Raw genomic sequence first — 17,249 nt, 5'->3', positions numbered from 1 at the left:
AACACTTTGAATTGTGACCGGAAACTGATCGGCAACCAATGCAGACTGCGGAGTGTTGGAGTAATATGGGCATACTTAGAGAAGCCCATGATTGCTCTCGCAGCTGCATTCTGCACTATCTGGATTTCCCGGGGTATGAAATCATCAAATAATTAAATATTAGCTGAATAAATAGTAATGGTGCTGAGTCACAATAGTAATGGTGCTGAGTCACAATGGTATGTATCTTTGCACCATAAGAACAAACAGAATTATAGCAAAAAGAACTGTCCAACTTAGATGGATGAGCAACATAGCGTTACCTGCAAGTGCTGAAGATCATCTTCTTGTACGTTCTGTGACAAATTATACACCTGGGTACAAAACAAAGCCAGAATTGTGTCAAAATGGCTGTGAAAATTCTCATTTTCTTGCAGACGCTGTGTGCATGCAATTTATTTCCTGCTACCTACTGTATTTTTCAGATACTTTTTTCCTCCCTAAAAGAGGCTGATAATTTGGGTGTGTCTTATACTCTGAATTTAGCTTTTTTTTTCAGCCCTAACTAGCTGCTAACGATCTTCCCAGATCTTACCTTGCAGGTTCTTTCATTGTTTCTCTCTGCAAATAATGTTTTCCAAGCCCTAGTCTTTGCAGGGTTTTTTCATTGCTCTAACTTTGCTCCAAATAGGTTTCTTTCCAGCCCTAACCAGATGCTAACAATGTTCCCAGCTCTTATCGGCTTGCAAGCTCTTTCATTGTTACTCTCTGCGAAGAATGTTTTCCAAACCCTATCTTCGTAGGTTTTTTTCATTCTCTACTTGCTCCGAATGTTTCTTTCCAATCCTAACCAGGTGCTAACAATGTTCCCAGTTCTTACCAATTTGCAAACTTTTTCATTGTTACTCTCTGCAAAGAATGTTTCCCAAGCTCTAAATCTTTCCAGGGTTTTTTTTTCATTGCTCTAACCGAATAAGTTTCTTTCCAGTCCTAACCAGGTGCTAATGATGTTCCCAGCTCTTACCTGCTTGCAAGCTCTTTAATTGTTACTCTCTCCAAATAAAGTTTTTTTTAAAGCCCTAACCAGGGGATAAAGCTGAAGCTGACCAGACTAAGGACACTAGCCAGACAAATACCTGGTAAGCAGATTTTTTCCCCATTTTCCTCCCCAAAAACTAAGGTGCATCTTATACTCCAAAAAAATACGGTATGTTGTACTCTTAAAGAGTCTCTATTTGGAGTAATGTCTCCCAACCTTAACAACTTTAAGACATGCTGATTGGGGAATTCTCAGAGTTCAAATCCACCTATCGTAAGGAGCAGAGGTTAGAAAACACTTATCGGTCCAAACTTCAAGCCAACAACATTTTTTTAGGGCAATGTGTAACTATTTTGTCTTCGCCCCGTCTATCATATAGTTCGTTCATCTCAACTATCACAATGTAGCAGTTCCACCATCATTATTTTTGCAGTCACACATCCCCGTGTCTCCATTCAAATACTAAAACACTGCATGCTCTGGCTTTTGCACTGAAAAGACTCTATGATCACTGGATCTTGCGAAATGTCTAGTTTAATGAAAAGAAGGACTTCGGGTCCCGTCAACTAAACAATGTCATCTGGCGGGACCCAAGGGAAAAGCCTTCTCTGTGGCGGCCCTGACCCTCTGGAACCAGCTCCCCCCGGAGATCAGAATTTCCCCCACCCTCCTTGCCTTTCGTAAGCTCCTTAAAACCCACCTCTGTCGTCAGGCTTGGGGGAACTGAGATATTCTTTCCCCCTAGGCCTATACAATTTATGCATGGTATGTTTGTGTGTATGTCTAGTTTTAATAAGGATTTTTAAATTATTTTAAACATTAGATTTGTTACATGCTGTTTATTACTGTTGTTAGCCACCCCGAGTCTACGGAGAGGGGCGACATACAAATCTAATAAATAAATTAATAATAATAATAAATAAGATAGCTGTGATTTTGGTTTCCCCATTGTCAGAAGGTCACAAAAAGTGATCACAGGATCACCTCAGGAAGTTTGTTTGTTTGTTTGTTTGTTTGTTTGTTGTATTTATAAGCTGCCCTTCTCCTGACATACTCAGGGCAGCGTACAACAATAAAAACCAAATACAAAATTTTAAACCCCAATATTAAAAAAAACATTTATCCATCTATCATTCATGGCGGGACCCAGGGGAAGAGCCTTCTCTGTGGCGGCCCCAGCCCTCTGGAACCAACTCCCCCCAGAGATTCAAATTGTCCCTACTCTTCCCGCCTTCCACAAGATGTTGAAGACCTATCTATGTCGCCAGGCATGGGAGGAATAACTATCTCTTCCCCGCCCCCACCACCTTTTTTCCTGACTGTAATACATGAGAATGGTGTGATTGTGCAGTAATGATTGTTTTTAATATCTATGGGTTTTAAATTTCGTTTTTAATTTTAATTGGATTTGTACTCTGTATATTGTATTATTGTTGTTGTGGGCCGCCCCGAGTCTTCGGAGAGGGGTGACATACAAATCTAATAAGTAAGTAAGTAAGTAAGTAAGTAAGTAAGTAAGTAAGTAAGTAAGTAAGTAAGTAAAATAATAATGATGATGATGATAATGATGATGATGATGATGATGATAATAATAATGATAATAATAATAATAATAATAATAATAATAATAATAATATTGACCAGAGCTTAATGTTGTTGCTCAACAGCCGTGTTTTTAAAGCCTTTCAAAAGGCCAGGAGGATGGAGGTGGTGCGAATCTCTGGGGGGAGTTGATTCCAGAGGACCAGAGCCACCACAGAGAAGGCCCTTCCCTGCGGTCCCGCCAATCAACATTGTTGGGCTGACAGGACCCGGAGAAGGCCAACTCTGTGCGATCTAATCGGTCGCTGGGATGTGTGAGGCAGAAGACAGTCCCCTAAATAATCTGGTCCTAAGCTATGTAAGGCTTTATAGGTGATAACCAACAACTTAAATTGTCTGTTACCTGGATGGAGCTGATCATGGTGCTCAGAGCAAAGACGGTGGCTGAATCTCGCAGCGTTGACTGGCTATCGAAGGTGCCCTGAGTATCCATTAGCAGTACAGCAACCTGTAAAAACAAGTGAGGGAGAGGAGGATACAAGATGAGGCCCTTAGGAATTACATTTGCTAAAATAAAAAAAAATCAAAGCCTTTGGCTTCAGGTATGTTATGCCACTGGAATACTTCAAATCTGACTCACTTAAGGAATGTTCTCACAGTTTTTGCCTGCAACGAATGAACATCTTATTGTTTATCTCTAATTTGGAGCGCTTAAAGGTGGCCTATATTGTCCAGGAATATGGGCGAAGGTGCTCAGAAGGCATTTTAACAGTGAACTAAATACATTTCTTCCAAAGATTACTAACACACTACTGAGCTAAGGTGAGAATATTGGTAATGTAGGGATAAATAATACGGCACCCAAATTTTGCCTTTTGTGTGTCTTCTAGTTTCCTGGTCCATCTGACATTTATTTTTTTTTTATTTTATTTTGTTTTGTTTTGTTTTGTTAGTTAGTTAGTCCAATACATAATACACATTGAAGAGAACAGATATGTAGTAATATAAATAAAGAAAAGAATAGAAGAAAAGATATAAAAGTATAGGTGAAAATATTTGAAAGGAAGAAAAGATAAATGAGATAAGGGAAGACAATTGGACAGGTGACGTAAGGCACGCTGGTGCACTTATGAATGCCCCTTACTGACCTCTAAGGAACCTGGAGAGGTCAATCGTGGATAGTCTAAGGGAAAAGTGTTGGGGGTTAGGGGTTGACACTATTGAGTCAGGTAATGAGTTCCATGCTTCGACAACTCGGTTGCTGAAGTCATATTTTTTACAGTCAAGTTTGAAGCGGTTAATATTAAGTTTGAATAGCTCTTGTGCTATTGCGATTGAAGCTGAAGTAGTCATTGACAAAAGTCAATGACTACTTCAGCTTTAATAAGGTTCTTTTTATTGTTTTTAAAAATAGACAGAACACTGATCTACTACATAACAAAGCATTTTGCAGTTTTTATCTTTTATTATATTATAAGCTTCCCAAAGTCACTGTATTAGTGAGATGGGCAACAACATAGAAATCCAATGAATAAGCAAATTAGCCTTCATCTTACTTTATTCAGCATCTTATTTGCAATCATGGCCTGGAGTCTCACAAAATCCCACCAGAATGATAGGCTGGAAGGCTCACCTTTAGCAGTCATTTTGTGAACTCCTCACGCCTATGCAAAATTTTAAAGGAGCCTCCAGGCTAAAATTTTTGGTATCCCCTTTCACAAAGAGCCTCAGTGGTACAATGGTTATATTGCGGTTGGCTCTGGCCCAGCTCCTGCCCCAAGGAATGTGCAGGTGGATGTGGGGAAAACATCCACATGCCACAGACCTGTTTTGCTCCCAATAGAACCTCCCGACGAAGGCTCCTCTGACGAAGGAAGTGTGAGTAGCAGGGAAGAGGGGAGTTTGGCAGACAGCCGAGGAGGAGATCAATCATCCTTATCATCCCTGGATTCTGAACAAGAACTTATGACGGACCCACGCATGCGTAGAGTGATGCATAGGAGAGAACAACTGAAGGATTATTACAGGAGATAAGTGAGGCCACCTGTGGTTGGGTGGGGCTGCTGTAATTAGTGATACAGATAAAAAGAGCAGCGTGCTGGTTTAGCCTTCTGGAAGTTTATCTGATTCATAGTTCATCAAGATCGTGGTTTGTTGTTTCCCTGTTCAAGACTTTGTGTGGAATTTCTGGACTTTGGAATTGGACTCAATTTCCCAGTTACTGGGTGAGAAATTGGATTGCATTTAACCTGTGCCTTGTGTGTACCAGAAAATCCCTTTGACATTTAAAAAGGGAGTTGTTTCTGCTTTTCTATTGATAAAGACTTTTGGTTTTCCTTCTACCGTGTGGTGTGTGTCTTTTTGGACTAATTACCTTGTAATTATGGGCGGTTGGGACACGCTGGCAGAACAGGTTAGAGTGCAGTAGTGCAAACTACTTCTGCTGATCACTGGTTGCCAGCAGTTTGGCAGATCAAATCTCAGTAAGCTCAAGGTTGACTCAACCTTCCATCCTTCCAAGGTCGGTAAAATGAGGACCCAAATGGTGGGGGCAATTATGCTTACTCTCTCTAAACCACTTAGAGAGGGCTGTAAAGCCCTGTGAAGCGGTGCATAAGTCTAAATGCTATTGCTATACAGAATAACAGAGTTGGAAGGGACCTTGGAGGTCTTCTAATCTAGTCCAATCCCTGCTTAGACAGGAAACTCTACACACTTCAGACAAATGCTTATTCAATCTCTTTTTAAAAACTTCCAGGGTTGGAGCATTCACAACTTCTGGAGGCAAGCTGTTCCACTGATACAAAGATGCATGTAGCATAGGATTAGATGGCTGATAGATTATCTCCTTTCTGAGCCCACCTAGAAAGTCTGCTCACAGTCACTCATGCCCTCATCACTTCGAGGTTCGACTACTGTAATGCTCTCTACATGGGGCTACCTTTGAAAAGTGTTCGGAAACTTCAGATCGTGCAGAATGCAGCTGCGAGAGCAATCATGGGCTTCCCCAGGTATGCCCATGTTACACCAACACTCTGCAGTCTGCATTGGTTGCCGATCAATTTCCGGTCACAATTCAAAGTGTTGGTTATGACCTATAAAGCCCTTCATGGCATCGGACCAGAATATCTCCGGGACCGCCTTCTGCCGTACGAATCCCAGCGACCAGTTAGGTCCCACAGAGTTAGCCTTCCCCAGGTCCCGTCGACTAAACAATGTTGTTCGGCGGGACCCAGGAGAAGAGCCTTCTCTGTGGCGGCCCCAACCCTCTGGAACCAACTCCCCCCAGATATCAGAGTTGCCCCCACCCTCCTTGCCTTTCGCAAGCTCCTTAAAACCCACCTCTGTCGTCAGGCATGGGGGAATTGAAATTTTCCCTTCCCCCTAGGCTTATAGAATTTATACATTGTATGCTTGTATGTATGATTGGTTCTTTCAATGGGGGTTTTTTAGATTATTTTTAATGTTAGATTTGTTTACATTGTCTTTTTTATTGTTGTCAGCCGCACCGAGTCTTCGGAGAGGGGCGTCATACAAATCTAATAAATACAAATACAGCGAATATTGTATTTGTATTTATAAATACAAATACAAATACAGTGGTACCTCATGATAGGAACTTAATTGGTTCCAGGAGGAGGTTCGTAAGGTGAAAAGTTCGTAAGATGAAACAATGTTTCCCATAGGAATCAATGTAAAAGCAAATAATGCCTGCAAATCCTTCAGGAAAATCCCAAACTTTAGAAGGGAGGCGAACAGAGGGCAGGGAGGAGCAGCTAAAGGGGGCGGGTGGAAGAAGCAAGGCTAGGCTAAAGGGTGAGTGGGAAGGAAGAAAGGCAAGTGGGGCGCCCCTTCCTTTTCTTTCTTCAAAAGACACCCTTTCAGTGCCTCTGCAAGCACGCTGTTCTCTCCAAAGTCTTTCCCCATGCAAGCCGCCCCTCCCTTTTCTTTCTTCAAAAAAGGGGGGGAAAAGAAACCCTTTCATCCCAGCAGCAGCTGCTTGGGTTTGTAAGGTGAAAATAGTTCGGAAGAAGAGGCAAAAAAATCTTAAACACTGGGTTCGTATCTTGAAAAGTTTGTTAGAAGAGGCGTTCGTAAGATGAGGTACCACTGTACAAATACAAGACAAAAGGCTTTCTAGAAGGTGCTGCACTTGCCAGATATGCCATGTGACAACTCCAGGGGGAATAATTTTTGATACAGGAGCCTAAACAATAGAATTCCCTCCTGGTTTATTACATCTGGCACCACCCCAGGGCTCTTTAGCTTTCTGTGTCAATTAATCACCTCCTGATTCACCCAGCCTTCGGTTCACCTCATGCTATGATATCATTTCATATGTTGTCACTGTTGTTATGGTTCTCTTTTCGGGTTTTAACTCTTTCCAGTCTTCTACATTTTTAGGGATTTGCTTTGCACTATTATGTTCTGGGTATTTTTAGGGATTTGCTTTGCACTATTATTTACTTATTTTTATTTGTTTGTTTGTTTGTTTTGTCTAGTATATAATGGAGGTGTGTGAAGTTATAATAGTATATATATACATGACACCATTAAAGAGATAAAAGATTAGAAATAATAATATTCACAGACATTGTTGTAGTTAGCTCTGGCCCAGCTCCTGCCCCAAGGAATGTGCAGGTGGATGTGGGGGAAACATCCACATGCCACAGGCCTGTTTTGCTCCTGACTGAATCTGCCGACGAAGCCTCCTCTGACCAAGGAAGCGTGAGTGACAGGGAAGAGGGGAGTTTGGCAGACAGCCCAGGAGGAGATCAATCATCTGTGTCATCCCTGGATTCTGAACAAGAATTAATGACACATCCATGCATGCGTAGAGTGATGCATAGGAGACAACAACTGAAGGATTATTACAAGAGAAAATGAGGCCACCTGTGGTTGGGTGGGGCTGCTGTAATTAGTGCTACAGATAAAAGTGCAGCTTGGTGTTTTAGCCTCATGGCAGTTTATCTGATTCATTGTTTTGTCAAGATCGTGGTTTTTCTGCTATTCAAGATTGTGTGTGGACTCTCTGGACTTTAGAATTGGACTCAATTTCCCAGTTATTGGGTGAGCAATTGGATTGCATTTAACCTGTGCCTTGTGTGTACCAGAAAATCCCTTTGACATTTTAAAAGGGAGCTGTTTCTGTTTTTCTGTTTATAAAAACTTCTGGGTTTTCCTTTTATCGTGTGGTGTGTGTCTTCCTGGACTAATTACCCTGTAATTACAGGCGGTTGAAACACGGCGGCAAAACATACATGATGCTAGTAAAAAATAAAAAAATATATAAAGAAACAATAAGACAGGGGACGGAAGGCACGCTGGTGCACTTATGTACGCCGCTTAGTGACATCTTAGGAATCAGGAGAGGTCAACAGTGGATAGTCTAAGGGTAAAGGTTTGATATCAGCCGGAGGTTATGAGTATCCACAACAAATCACCAACCTTATTCCCATCTGGTTTGTCCACAAGGAAGACTTCGCTCCAAATCTGGATGCCGGTTGTTTCTCGTTCAGATCCACCTCGCCAAGAAAATCCTGTGAGTGGTTCATTAAAATCCCCAATCCAATCAACCAACTCCTGCAAAGTAATCAGCAAGCAAGTTATTATCCTTATAGTAGGGGTCAGCAACCCACAGCTCTGGAGCCGCATGTGGCTCTTTCATTCCTCTGCTGTGGCTTCGTTGCCAGTTGGCTGCACAATTGATAGGGCTTTTGGTTAGGACAAGTAGAGGAAAAAGGATATAGCTCTAGGAGGAGACTCTATGGTGGGGGAACCGAACTTCCAGTTGGCTGAGGAAAAAGGGCACCACACTAGGAGGAAACTCTATGGCAGGGGAAGTGGACTTCCCGAAGAGCCGGGGTGGCGCAGCAGGTAGAGTGCAGTACTGCAGGTCACTGAAGCTGACTGTAGATCTGAAGGTCAGCGGTTCAAATCTCATCACAGGCTCAAGGTTGACTCAACCTTCTATCCTTCCGAGGTGGGTAAAATGAGGGCCTGGATTGTGGGGACAATATGCTGGCTCTGTTAAAAAGTGCTATTGCTAACATGTTGTAAGCCGCCCTGAGTCTAAGGAGAAGGGCGGCTTAAAAAAATTGAATAAACAAATAAACAAACTTCCGGTTGGCTCCAGAATTGAATAGGCTTCCGGTTAGAACCTTTGTGGCTCTTTGAGTGTTTAAGGTTGCCGACCCCTGCTTTAGAGCCATGGAAAATCATGTTTGTTAATGTCAATAGCCTATTTCTAATATTAGTGGTCACCAAGCAGCTAGCAACTCAAAAATTAGGTATATGGACATTTTCAGTGATTTATTTATTTAATTTATTTATTAGATTTGTATGCTGCCCCATTGTATGCCGCTACCATTGTCCATTGAATGAGAAGTCGGATGATCCATTTCAATTTGGACAAAGCATTTTACTACAGAAGAATTTAAATTTTATATTTCAAATAGGCAATAAAAAGTTTAGTTGGAATTTTCAGATTCCCCACTAGGCTGGTAATGTCAGAGAATGATACATCCGGTTACAAAGGATTAGTTTGGATATGAAATGATTGAAGAAATTCTCAGTTATGAAATTACAGGCGCAAATCTACAAAACGAAGTCACAGGCTACACTTAGGCAGGCTACAGTTCTCCCAATGTCAATGTACCAAATACTTTGGGTAAACCTGCAAATAGCCACACACAGCTGTGCTGTATCCTGAACTCTGTGTAGCTGCACAACAAGTTTGGATGGATTCTGGCAGACGAATCTCACTTCCTACCAGCAACAACACATCTTGTCCCTTAGGGCATTCTCATTATTCAAATCTGGTATTCAAGGGCACTTTACTTAATCACATCTTCTTAATTGCACCAAAAGCAAGCCAGACACATATTGCAATCTGCAGGCTTGCTGGTGTACTAAGTTCCTGAGCATGAAGACTGAGGCCACAAACTCTATAGCAGCTGGTGGAAACCTACCATGTTGTGCATGTATCTCAGCATGAAGTCCATCAAGAATGACTTCCCCTTCCGAAAAGCCCCAGCGACGGACACAGCCACCACCTCCCGATCACAGACATCTTTGGAAAGCAAGATGCGGTTGAGAGCATCTTCATCCAGCTCAAAGGAGTGATCATCCTTCACAATGAGCACTTGTACTGGGTGGGCCTTCCCACCAGAGTCTTCCTCTTCTGAGCTCCACTCATAGCTTTTTTCCGAAAATCCACCTGTGTTTAAGAACATAAGAACATAAGAAGGAAGAGCCATGCTGAATCAGGCCAAAGCCCATCGAGTCCAGCATTCTGTGTCACACAGTGGCCCACCAATTGTCCATGGGGATCTTGAGCAGAAAGAGAAGGCAAAACCCTCCCTTTCCTTCGACCCCCAACAAATGGTACCCAGGGGAACCCTGCCTGCCTCAACCAACATAGAGGCGGCACTTGGACATCCGTTTCAATAACCACTGATACACTTGGCATCCATGAATTTGTCTAATCCTGCCTTGAAGCTCTCCAGGCTGACAGCTGTTATGACCTCTTCTGGAAGTGAATTCCATAAACCAATGACCCTCTGTGTGAAGAAATATTTCCCTTTATTTGTCCTCACTTTCTTACCGATGAGCTTTAGGGAGTGCCCCCTCGACAACCATAAGATGGCTTATAGAAATCACCAAAGAAGAAATAGAATATACCCCAGAAGGTACGCTTCTAGGAATTTGGAAGACACATTATTCTAAACAAACACTTCTTCTCATAACACACATAAATACAGCAACCAGAATAGCGATAGCGCAAATGTGGAAAAACGAACAGACTCCAACAGAAAATTTAATAATAGACAAAATATACAGATGTGTAGAAATGGATGAAATCACAAACTCAATCAAGGGAAATAAAATTAGTGAATCAAAACGAACATGGTACAAATGGCATGAATGGATTCAAAAGAAAACATAAAAATAATATAATACAAAGTATCAGTACAAATAGAAAAAATAATCAGATACCTCGCAAATGTCTTTTTCTCTTATTTAGAAAATGTATCATATCAATGAAATAATTAAATAAATGTATACAGTGATACCTTGTCTTACAAACTTAATTGGTTCCGGGACGAGGTTCTTAAGGTGAAAAGTTTGTAAGACGAAACAATGTTTCCCATAGGAATCAATGGAAAAGCGATTAATGCGTGCAAGCCCAAAATTCACCCCTTTTGCCAGCCGAAGCGCCCATTTTTGCGCTGCTGGAAGCTCCCTTCCATGGGAAACCCCACCTCCGGAATTCTGTGTTTTTGCGATGCTGCAGAGAAATCCCAGCAGGGGAATCCCAGCATCGCAAAAATGAGCGCTTCGCTGGAATGGAAGTCCAGAGGTGGGGTTTCCCAGCGAAGGGAGCATCAGTGAAATCGCAGCATCGCAAAAACACCAAAGTCCTTGAAACCCCAACTCCGGACCTCTGTGTTTTTGCGATGCTGCGATTTCACTGAGGCTCCCCTCGCTGGGAAACCCCACCTCCGGACTTCCATTGACAGTGAAGCATCCTTTTTTGCCCTGCTGGGATTTCCCTGCTGGGATTCCCCTGCAGCATCACAAAAACACGGAAGTCTGGAGGTGGGGTTTCCCATGGAGGGGAGCCTCAGGAGAATCCCAGCAGTGCAAAAACGGGTGCTTCACTGGCAACAGAAGTCCAGAGGTGGGACAACCAAGCACCGGTGGTGGGTTTGTAAGGTGAAAATAGTTTGTAAGAAGAGGCAAAAAAATCTTAAACCCCGGGTTTGTATCTCGAAAAGTTTGTATGACGAGGCGTTTGTAAGATGAGGTATCACTGTACTATTAAATGTATGATGTAAAAGAATGAAAGATAGACACAAAAGGTAATGGAGATGGATTAAGATCTGTAAAACCGATCAAAACATGTGATAAATATTTTTGAAAACAATTAAAAAAAAAAAAACCATTCCCAATGAGGTTACATAGAGGCTTAAGCTAACATTGTACATTCAGTAACCAAACATGGGTTCTTACATATCAGGTCACAGTAACATTGAAGGCTGGTAGGGAGAAAGCATACAGCAGAGAGAAAGAAAAACATGCTTAGCCACCATTCTTCAGACAGGTTTTAAGCCTTCCTTATAATTGGCTGCCTTAAGGGAAAGAGAAAATTCCCTCTGACAATTACGGAAATAGACTTAGCAGCTGAATTTTTCTTTATTTATGAAACATATTATATTACTGTATAATAATACCTCTTGCTAGTTTTCCGTTACATTCGTCACATTCTGTGCTTATAGCAAAAGACATTAGGGTAATTTAAAAGTTAGACAGACTCTCAGAAGTTGGTGCTCCAAGATTTCACTTTCATTCTCTAACCGGCTTCAACTCCCACACTAGACATCACACTCTGCATCACTGAAAGAGATCTTGGGATCTCAAATTTTTGTTTCAGATGCAGGAAAGAAGCCATTTAAAAGGCCTGAGAGTAATGGCTGCTAAGGAAATCTGGCAACTAAATGAAAAAGCAGCCACCCTCTTCCACCCCTGGATTCTCTCCTACAAAATCCACTGCCCCACATTTGTTTCAGTGTCATCCCCAAACTCCCAACACTTTACCCTTAGATTATCTACGGTTGACCTATTCAGATTCCTAAGAGGTCAGTAAGGGGCGAGTACAAGTGCACTAGAGTGCCTTCCGTCCCCTGTCCTATTGCTCTCCTATATCTCCTATACCTTTCTTCTATTCCTATATCTCTTCTTCTATTCTTTCATTGATATATTCTATTCCTATATCTTCTTTTCTATTATTTCTTAGATATATTTTACTATGAGTATCTCCTCTATAACCTTCATCATGTATTTTACTATGTGTATATAGATATATACCCACTAAAACCCTCATTGTGTATTGGACTAACTAGCTAGCTAACTAATTAACTAACTAACTAACCATCTAAATAAATAAATAAATAAATGAATGAATGAATGAATAAATAAAAATAAAAAGGCATACAAAATTCAGAATGTAACACCAAACCCTCAGGTTTGCTCCAAAAGACTGCCTACACATTGGCAGATCAGATACATACAATAATCAGTGTTTCTCAAAGAGTGGGGCGGGGGCCACTGGGGTGGGGAACGCAGAGTGATGCCGGGGGTGTGTGACCTCGAGGAACATGCTTTTTTTGCTGTAGGAAGTAGGGGGGTTTTGCACCAAACAATAGCACACAGCAGGAGATGTGAAGTGCAGATAACAAACCCTTAAGAGCCACCATGGAAAAATATTTAACAGGGGTAAAAAGAAAGGAGGAGAGAGACGGAGATGATGAGACAAACGCAAGTCTCCCGAAAGCTAAGATGAGGAAATATGACTACGGTGGGAGACAAGGAAATACCGGTATATTTTTTGTGTCTAAAAATGTTGGTAGAGGACAGCATTAAGCCAAACACACTACACCACAATCACGCTGAGTTTTTTCAGTGAAAGCGTGCTGAATATTGCAAACAATTGTCCCAGTGGAGAGTTGTGGGCGCGCGAAATGTTTACTTCTTTCTAGGGGGAGCGTAACAGAAAATAATTGAGAAAAACTGAGAAAGCAATCATGAGCTTCCCTAAATATGCCCATGTCACACCAACACTCCACAGTCTGCATTGGTTGCCGATCAGTTTCCGGTCACAATTCAAAGTGTTGGTTATGACCTATAAAGCCCTTCATGGCACCAGGCCAGATTATCTCAGGGACCGCCTTCTGCTGCACAAATCCCAGCGACCAGTTAGGTCCCACAGAGTGGGCCTTCTCCGGGTCCTGTCAACTAAACAATGTTGGTTGGCGGGGCCCAGGGGAAGAGCCTTCTCTGTGGTGGCCCCAACCCTCTGGAACCAACTCCCCCCAGAGATCAGAATTCCCCCACCCTCCTTGCCTTTTGTAAGCTTCTCAAAACCCACCTCTGCTGTCAGGCATGGGGGAACTAAGAAAATCTTTCCCCTAGGCTTCTACAATTTATGCATGGTATGTTTGTATGTATGATTGGTTTTATAACAAGGGTTTTCAGATATTTCAGTATTGGATTTTTACATTCTGCTGTTGTCACTGTTGTTAGCCGCCCCGAGTCCACGGAGAGGGGCGGCATACAAATCCAATAAATAAATAAATAAATAAAGGGAGGTAGAGAAGGAGGAAGGAGGAGGAGATTGTAGTAGGAAAGGGGAGAGAAGGTGTAAGGAAGTAGGTATTAGAGGTGCAATAGCCACCTGAGATAGAAAGAAGGGAGTGGTGAGAGGGATGGCTGAGATAGATGAATAATGAATAATAAATATTAAAATATTAAATATTAACATAATAATAATATTAATAAATAAATATGAATAATAAAAATTAAAATTGGAATGTAACTTAGGTTATTGTATTATTGTTTTCAAGCGACAATATATGCATATTTATTTGTATTGAAGGTATATGTAATGTTATGGATGCTTTCTGTTGTGGAGAAATTTTTTTAAAAAACCTTTTATATATAAAAAAAGAAGCATTGTTGTTCTGGCTGAGGAATCATGCCAACCAAACAAGAGAGTATCAAATGTTACCAGACAAGGAAAATTGGCAAACGCAATCTGTCTGTTTACATTGAAATAATATATCCAAGGCAAATACAGTAGATAAAAGGATTTTAAAAATCTCTGCACTAGGATGTTGTAGGGACAAGACACGTACATGCAGCTATATTAATATCGGTGATGGGCAGTAGCCAGTGTGGTCAGGTGCTCCATCCCGATAGGAAATTCCAGAATGTGCACACAGTGGCGCATCCCCAATGCGCCCCCACGCACCCTGAAGGATTATTACAAGAGAAAATGAGGCCACCTGTGGTTGGGTGGAGCTGCTGTAATTAGTGCTACAGATAAAAGTGCAGCCTGGTGTTTTAGCCTCATGGCAGTTTATCCGATTCATTGTTTCATCAAGATCGTGGTTTTTGCTCTTCAGGATTGTGTGTGTGGACTCTCTGGACTTTAGAATTGGACTCAATTTCCCAGTTATTGGGTGAGCAATTGGACTGCATTTAACCTGTGCCTTGGGTGTACCAGAAAATCCCTTTGACATTTTAAAAGGGAGCTGTTTCTGTTTTTCTGTTTATAAAAACTTTCGAGTTTTCCTTTTATCGTGTGGTGTGTGTTTTCCTGGACTAATTACCCTGTAATTACGGGCGGTTGAGACACGCCGGCAGAACAAATAATAACAACAACAACAACAACAATAATAATAATAATAGTAGTAGTAATAGTAGTAGTAGTAGTAATAACAACAACAATAGTAGTAATAATAAAATACAATCTTTTACATAATCTGTTTGCTGAGCCTCCAAATATTGGAGGGGGGGAGGCTGGACATTTTTGAGATTTAAACCTGTATGCAAAAACATGTTCTATTATTTAGTTACAGCCTTCTGTAGTAATTATTAATTCCAACTGCAAACTCACTCTCACATCAGTCAATTTTTTTTGTTGTTGTTCAGATGCTACTTTGTGTCTGACCCTTTTTGCAACCCCGTGGATCAGGGTTTCCTTTCCTCCACCATCTCCCAGATTTTCCCCAAATTCAGTGAATTGGGCAGTGCTTTAAAGTTGTTTCTACACTACAGGCAACAGGATGCTTCTGTTTCCTGATGTGGATGTGCTATGGTGATTAGTTTCAATAAAAACCTCTAGTTGGAATCAAAATATTTGTAACTGTCCAAGGAAAAAAATGAAATACAGATAGCCCTGGAGATACAAACATATTGTAGCCTGCCAATTACAAAATTAAGATTTTAAAGTCCTAAAGTATTATGAGAGCAACCCAATTTATAATCTTTCATTTGCTACGGTCATTAAATAAATCCATTGTTTGCTATGGGGCATTTTTGCTGAAAACCAGAATTAAGTGCTGGTTTTTAGCGAAGGCATCATAAATCACAGTCTTGTGACTGTGGGATGCTGCAAACGGCCACAGATGTGGGTCACTTGGCAAACGCTCAACATGGGATGGGAGGGGGGAGGGAGCTACAGGAACTTCAGAACTGGGTCATAAGTAACTTTTGGAGGAACCATCCATAAGTTGAGGACTATTTGTAGGATCTATCACAAAACCGTATACTGTATCCATTTTTTTCCTGAGTACAATCCATTGCTCTGCCAAACATCTTATGGTTACTTTTACTATTATATTAACATCAGGTTGCTTAAATTAAAATATCACTGGGAATCATTTACTTCAAGAACCTGACTTCTCACAAATACAATACAGTACATGATATCATTGCATTGGCAGTTCTGTGTTAGCAAAAACCTCAGAAGAGAAGGATTTAGGGGTAGTGATTTCTGACAGTCTCAAAATGGGTGAACACTGCGGTCGGGCAGTAGGAAACGAAAGTAGGATGCTTGGCTGCATAGCTAGAGGTATTACAAGCAGGAAGAGGGAGATTGTGATCCCCTTATATAGAGTGCTGGTGATACCACATTTGGAATACTGTGTTCAGTTCTGGAGACCTCACCTACAAAAAGATATTGACAAAATTGAATGGGTCCAAAGACGGGCTACAAGAATGGTGGAAGGTCTTAAGCATAAAACGTATCAGGAAAGACTTAATGAACTCAATCTGTATAGTCTGGAGGACAGAAGGAAAAGGGGGGACATGATCGAAACATTTAAATATGTTAAAGTGTTGAATAAGGTTCAGGAGGGAAGTGTTTTTAATAGGAAAGTGAACACAAGAACAAGGGGACACAATCTGAAGTTAGTTGGGGGAAAGATCAAAAGCAACGTGAGAAAATATTATTTCACTGAAAGAGTAGTAGATCCTTGGAACAAACTTCCAGCAGACATGGTTGCTAAATCCACAGTAACTGAATTTAAACATGCCTGGGATAAACATATTTCCATTGTAAGATAAAATACAGAAAATAGTATAAGGGCAGACTAGATGGACCATGAGGTCTTTTTCTTCCGTCAGTCTTCTATGTTTCTATATGTGAACTTCAGCGAATGAGCCTTGGTGGTGCAGTGGTTAGAGTGCAGTACTGCAAGCTACTTCTGCTGATCACCGGCTGCCAGTAGTTTGGCAGATCGAATCTCAGTAGGCTCAAGGTTGACTCAGCCTTCCATCCTTCCGAGGTCGGTAAAATGAGGACCCAGGTTGTTGGGGGCAATATGCTTACTCTCTGTAAACTGCTTAAACCTGCAGTCTTCTGGGCAGAGACTTCTGATCTTATTTCTGGGATCTGTTGGAGCCACTCTCCCAATTTAGGGGTCACAGTCAGTTCGGTTTTTATTTTTTGCACTCATTCTACTTCCTTCTTCAAGCCTGGCACCTCTCTAGCTTCTTGTATGCCCTCTTCCTGATATTGCTGCCACTTGGCACTATTACATAGAAACATAGAAGACTGACGGCAGAAAAAGATCTCACGATCCATCTAGTCTGCCCTTATACTATTTTCTGTATTTTATCTTAGGATGGATATATGTTTATCCCAGGCATGTTTAAATTCAGCTACTGTGGATTTACCAACCACATCTGCTGGACGTTTGTTCCAAGGATCTACTACTCTTTCAGTGAAATAATATTTCCTCACGTTGCTTTTGATCTTTCCCCCAACTAACTTCAGATTGTGTCCCCTTGTTCTTGTGTTCACTTTCCTATTAAAAACACTTCCCTCCTGGACCTTATTTAA

At 41.3% G+C, this 17,249-nt stretch overlaps 1 protein-coding gene across 1 annotated transcript in view; it reads right to left on the bottom strand.

Moving 5' to 3' along the window:
* The window catches only part of ATL1 (atlastin GTPase 1), a 68,549-nt gene that overhangs the window by 35,539 nt on the left and 15,761 nt on the right, over nucleotides 1-17,249 (bottom strand). Inside the window, 4 exon segments of the mRNA XM_070749299.1 lie at nucleotides 303-353; nucleotides 2,964-3,068; nucleotides 8,009-8,143; nucleotides 9,532-9,779. Of these exon segments, the coding sequence (XP_070605400.1) occupies nucleotides 303-353; nucleotides 2,964-3,068; nucleotides 8,009-8,143; nucleotides 9,532-9,779 (539 nt within the window).

The sequence above is a fragment of the Erythrolamprus reginae genome, chromosome 1 (assembly GCF_031021105.1).
Source record: "Erythrolamprus reginae isolate rEryReg1 chromosome 1, rEryReg1.hap1, whole genome shotgun sequence".
Classification (NCBI taxonomy): domain Eukaryota; kingdom Metazoa; phylum Chordata; class Lepidosauria; order Squamata; family Dipsadidae; genus Erythrolamprus; species Erythrolamprus reginae.
This window is presented reverse-complemented; position numbering and strand designations above follow the sequence as displayed.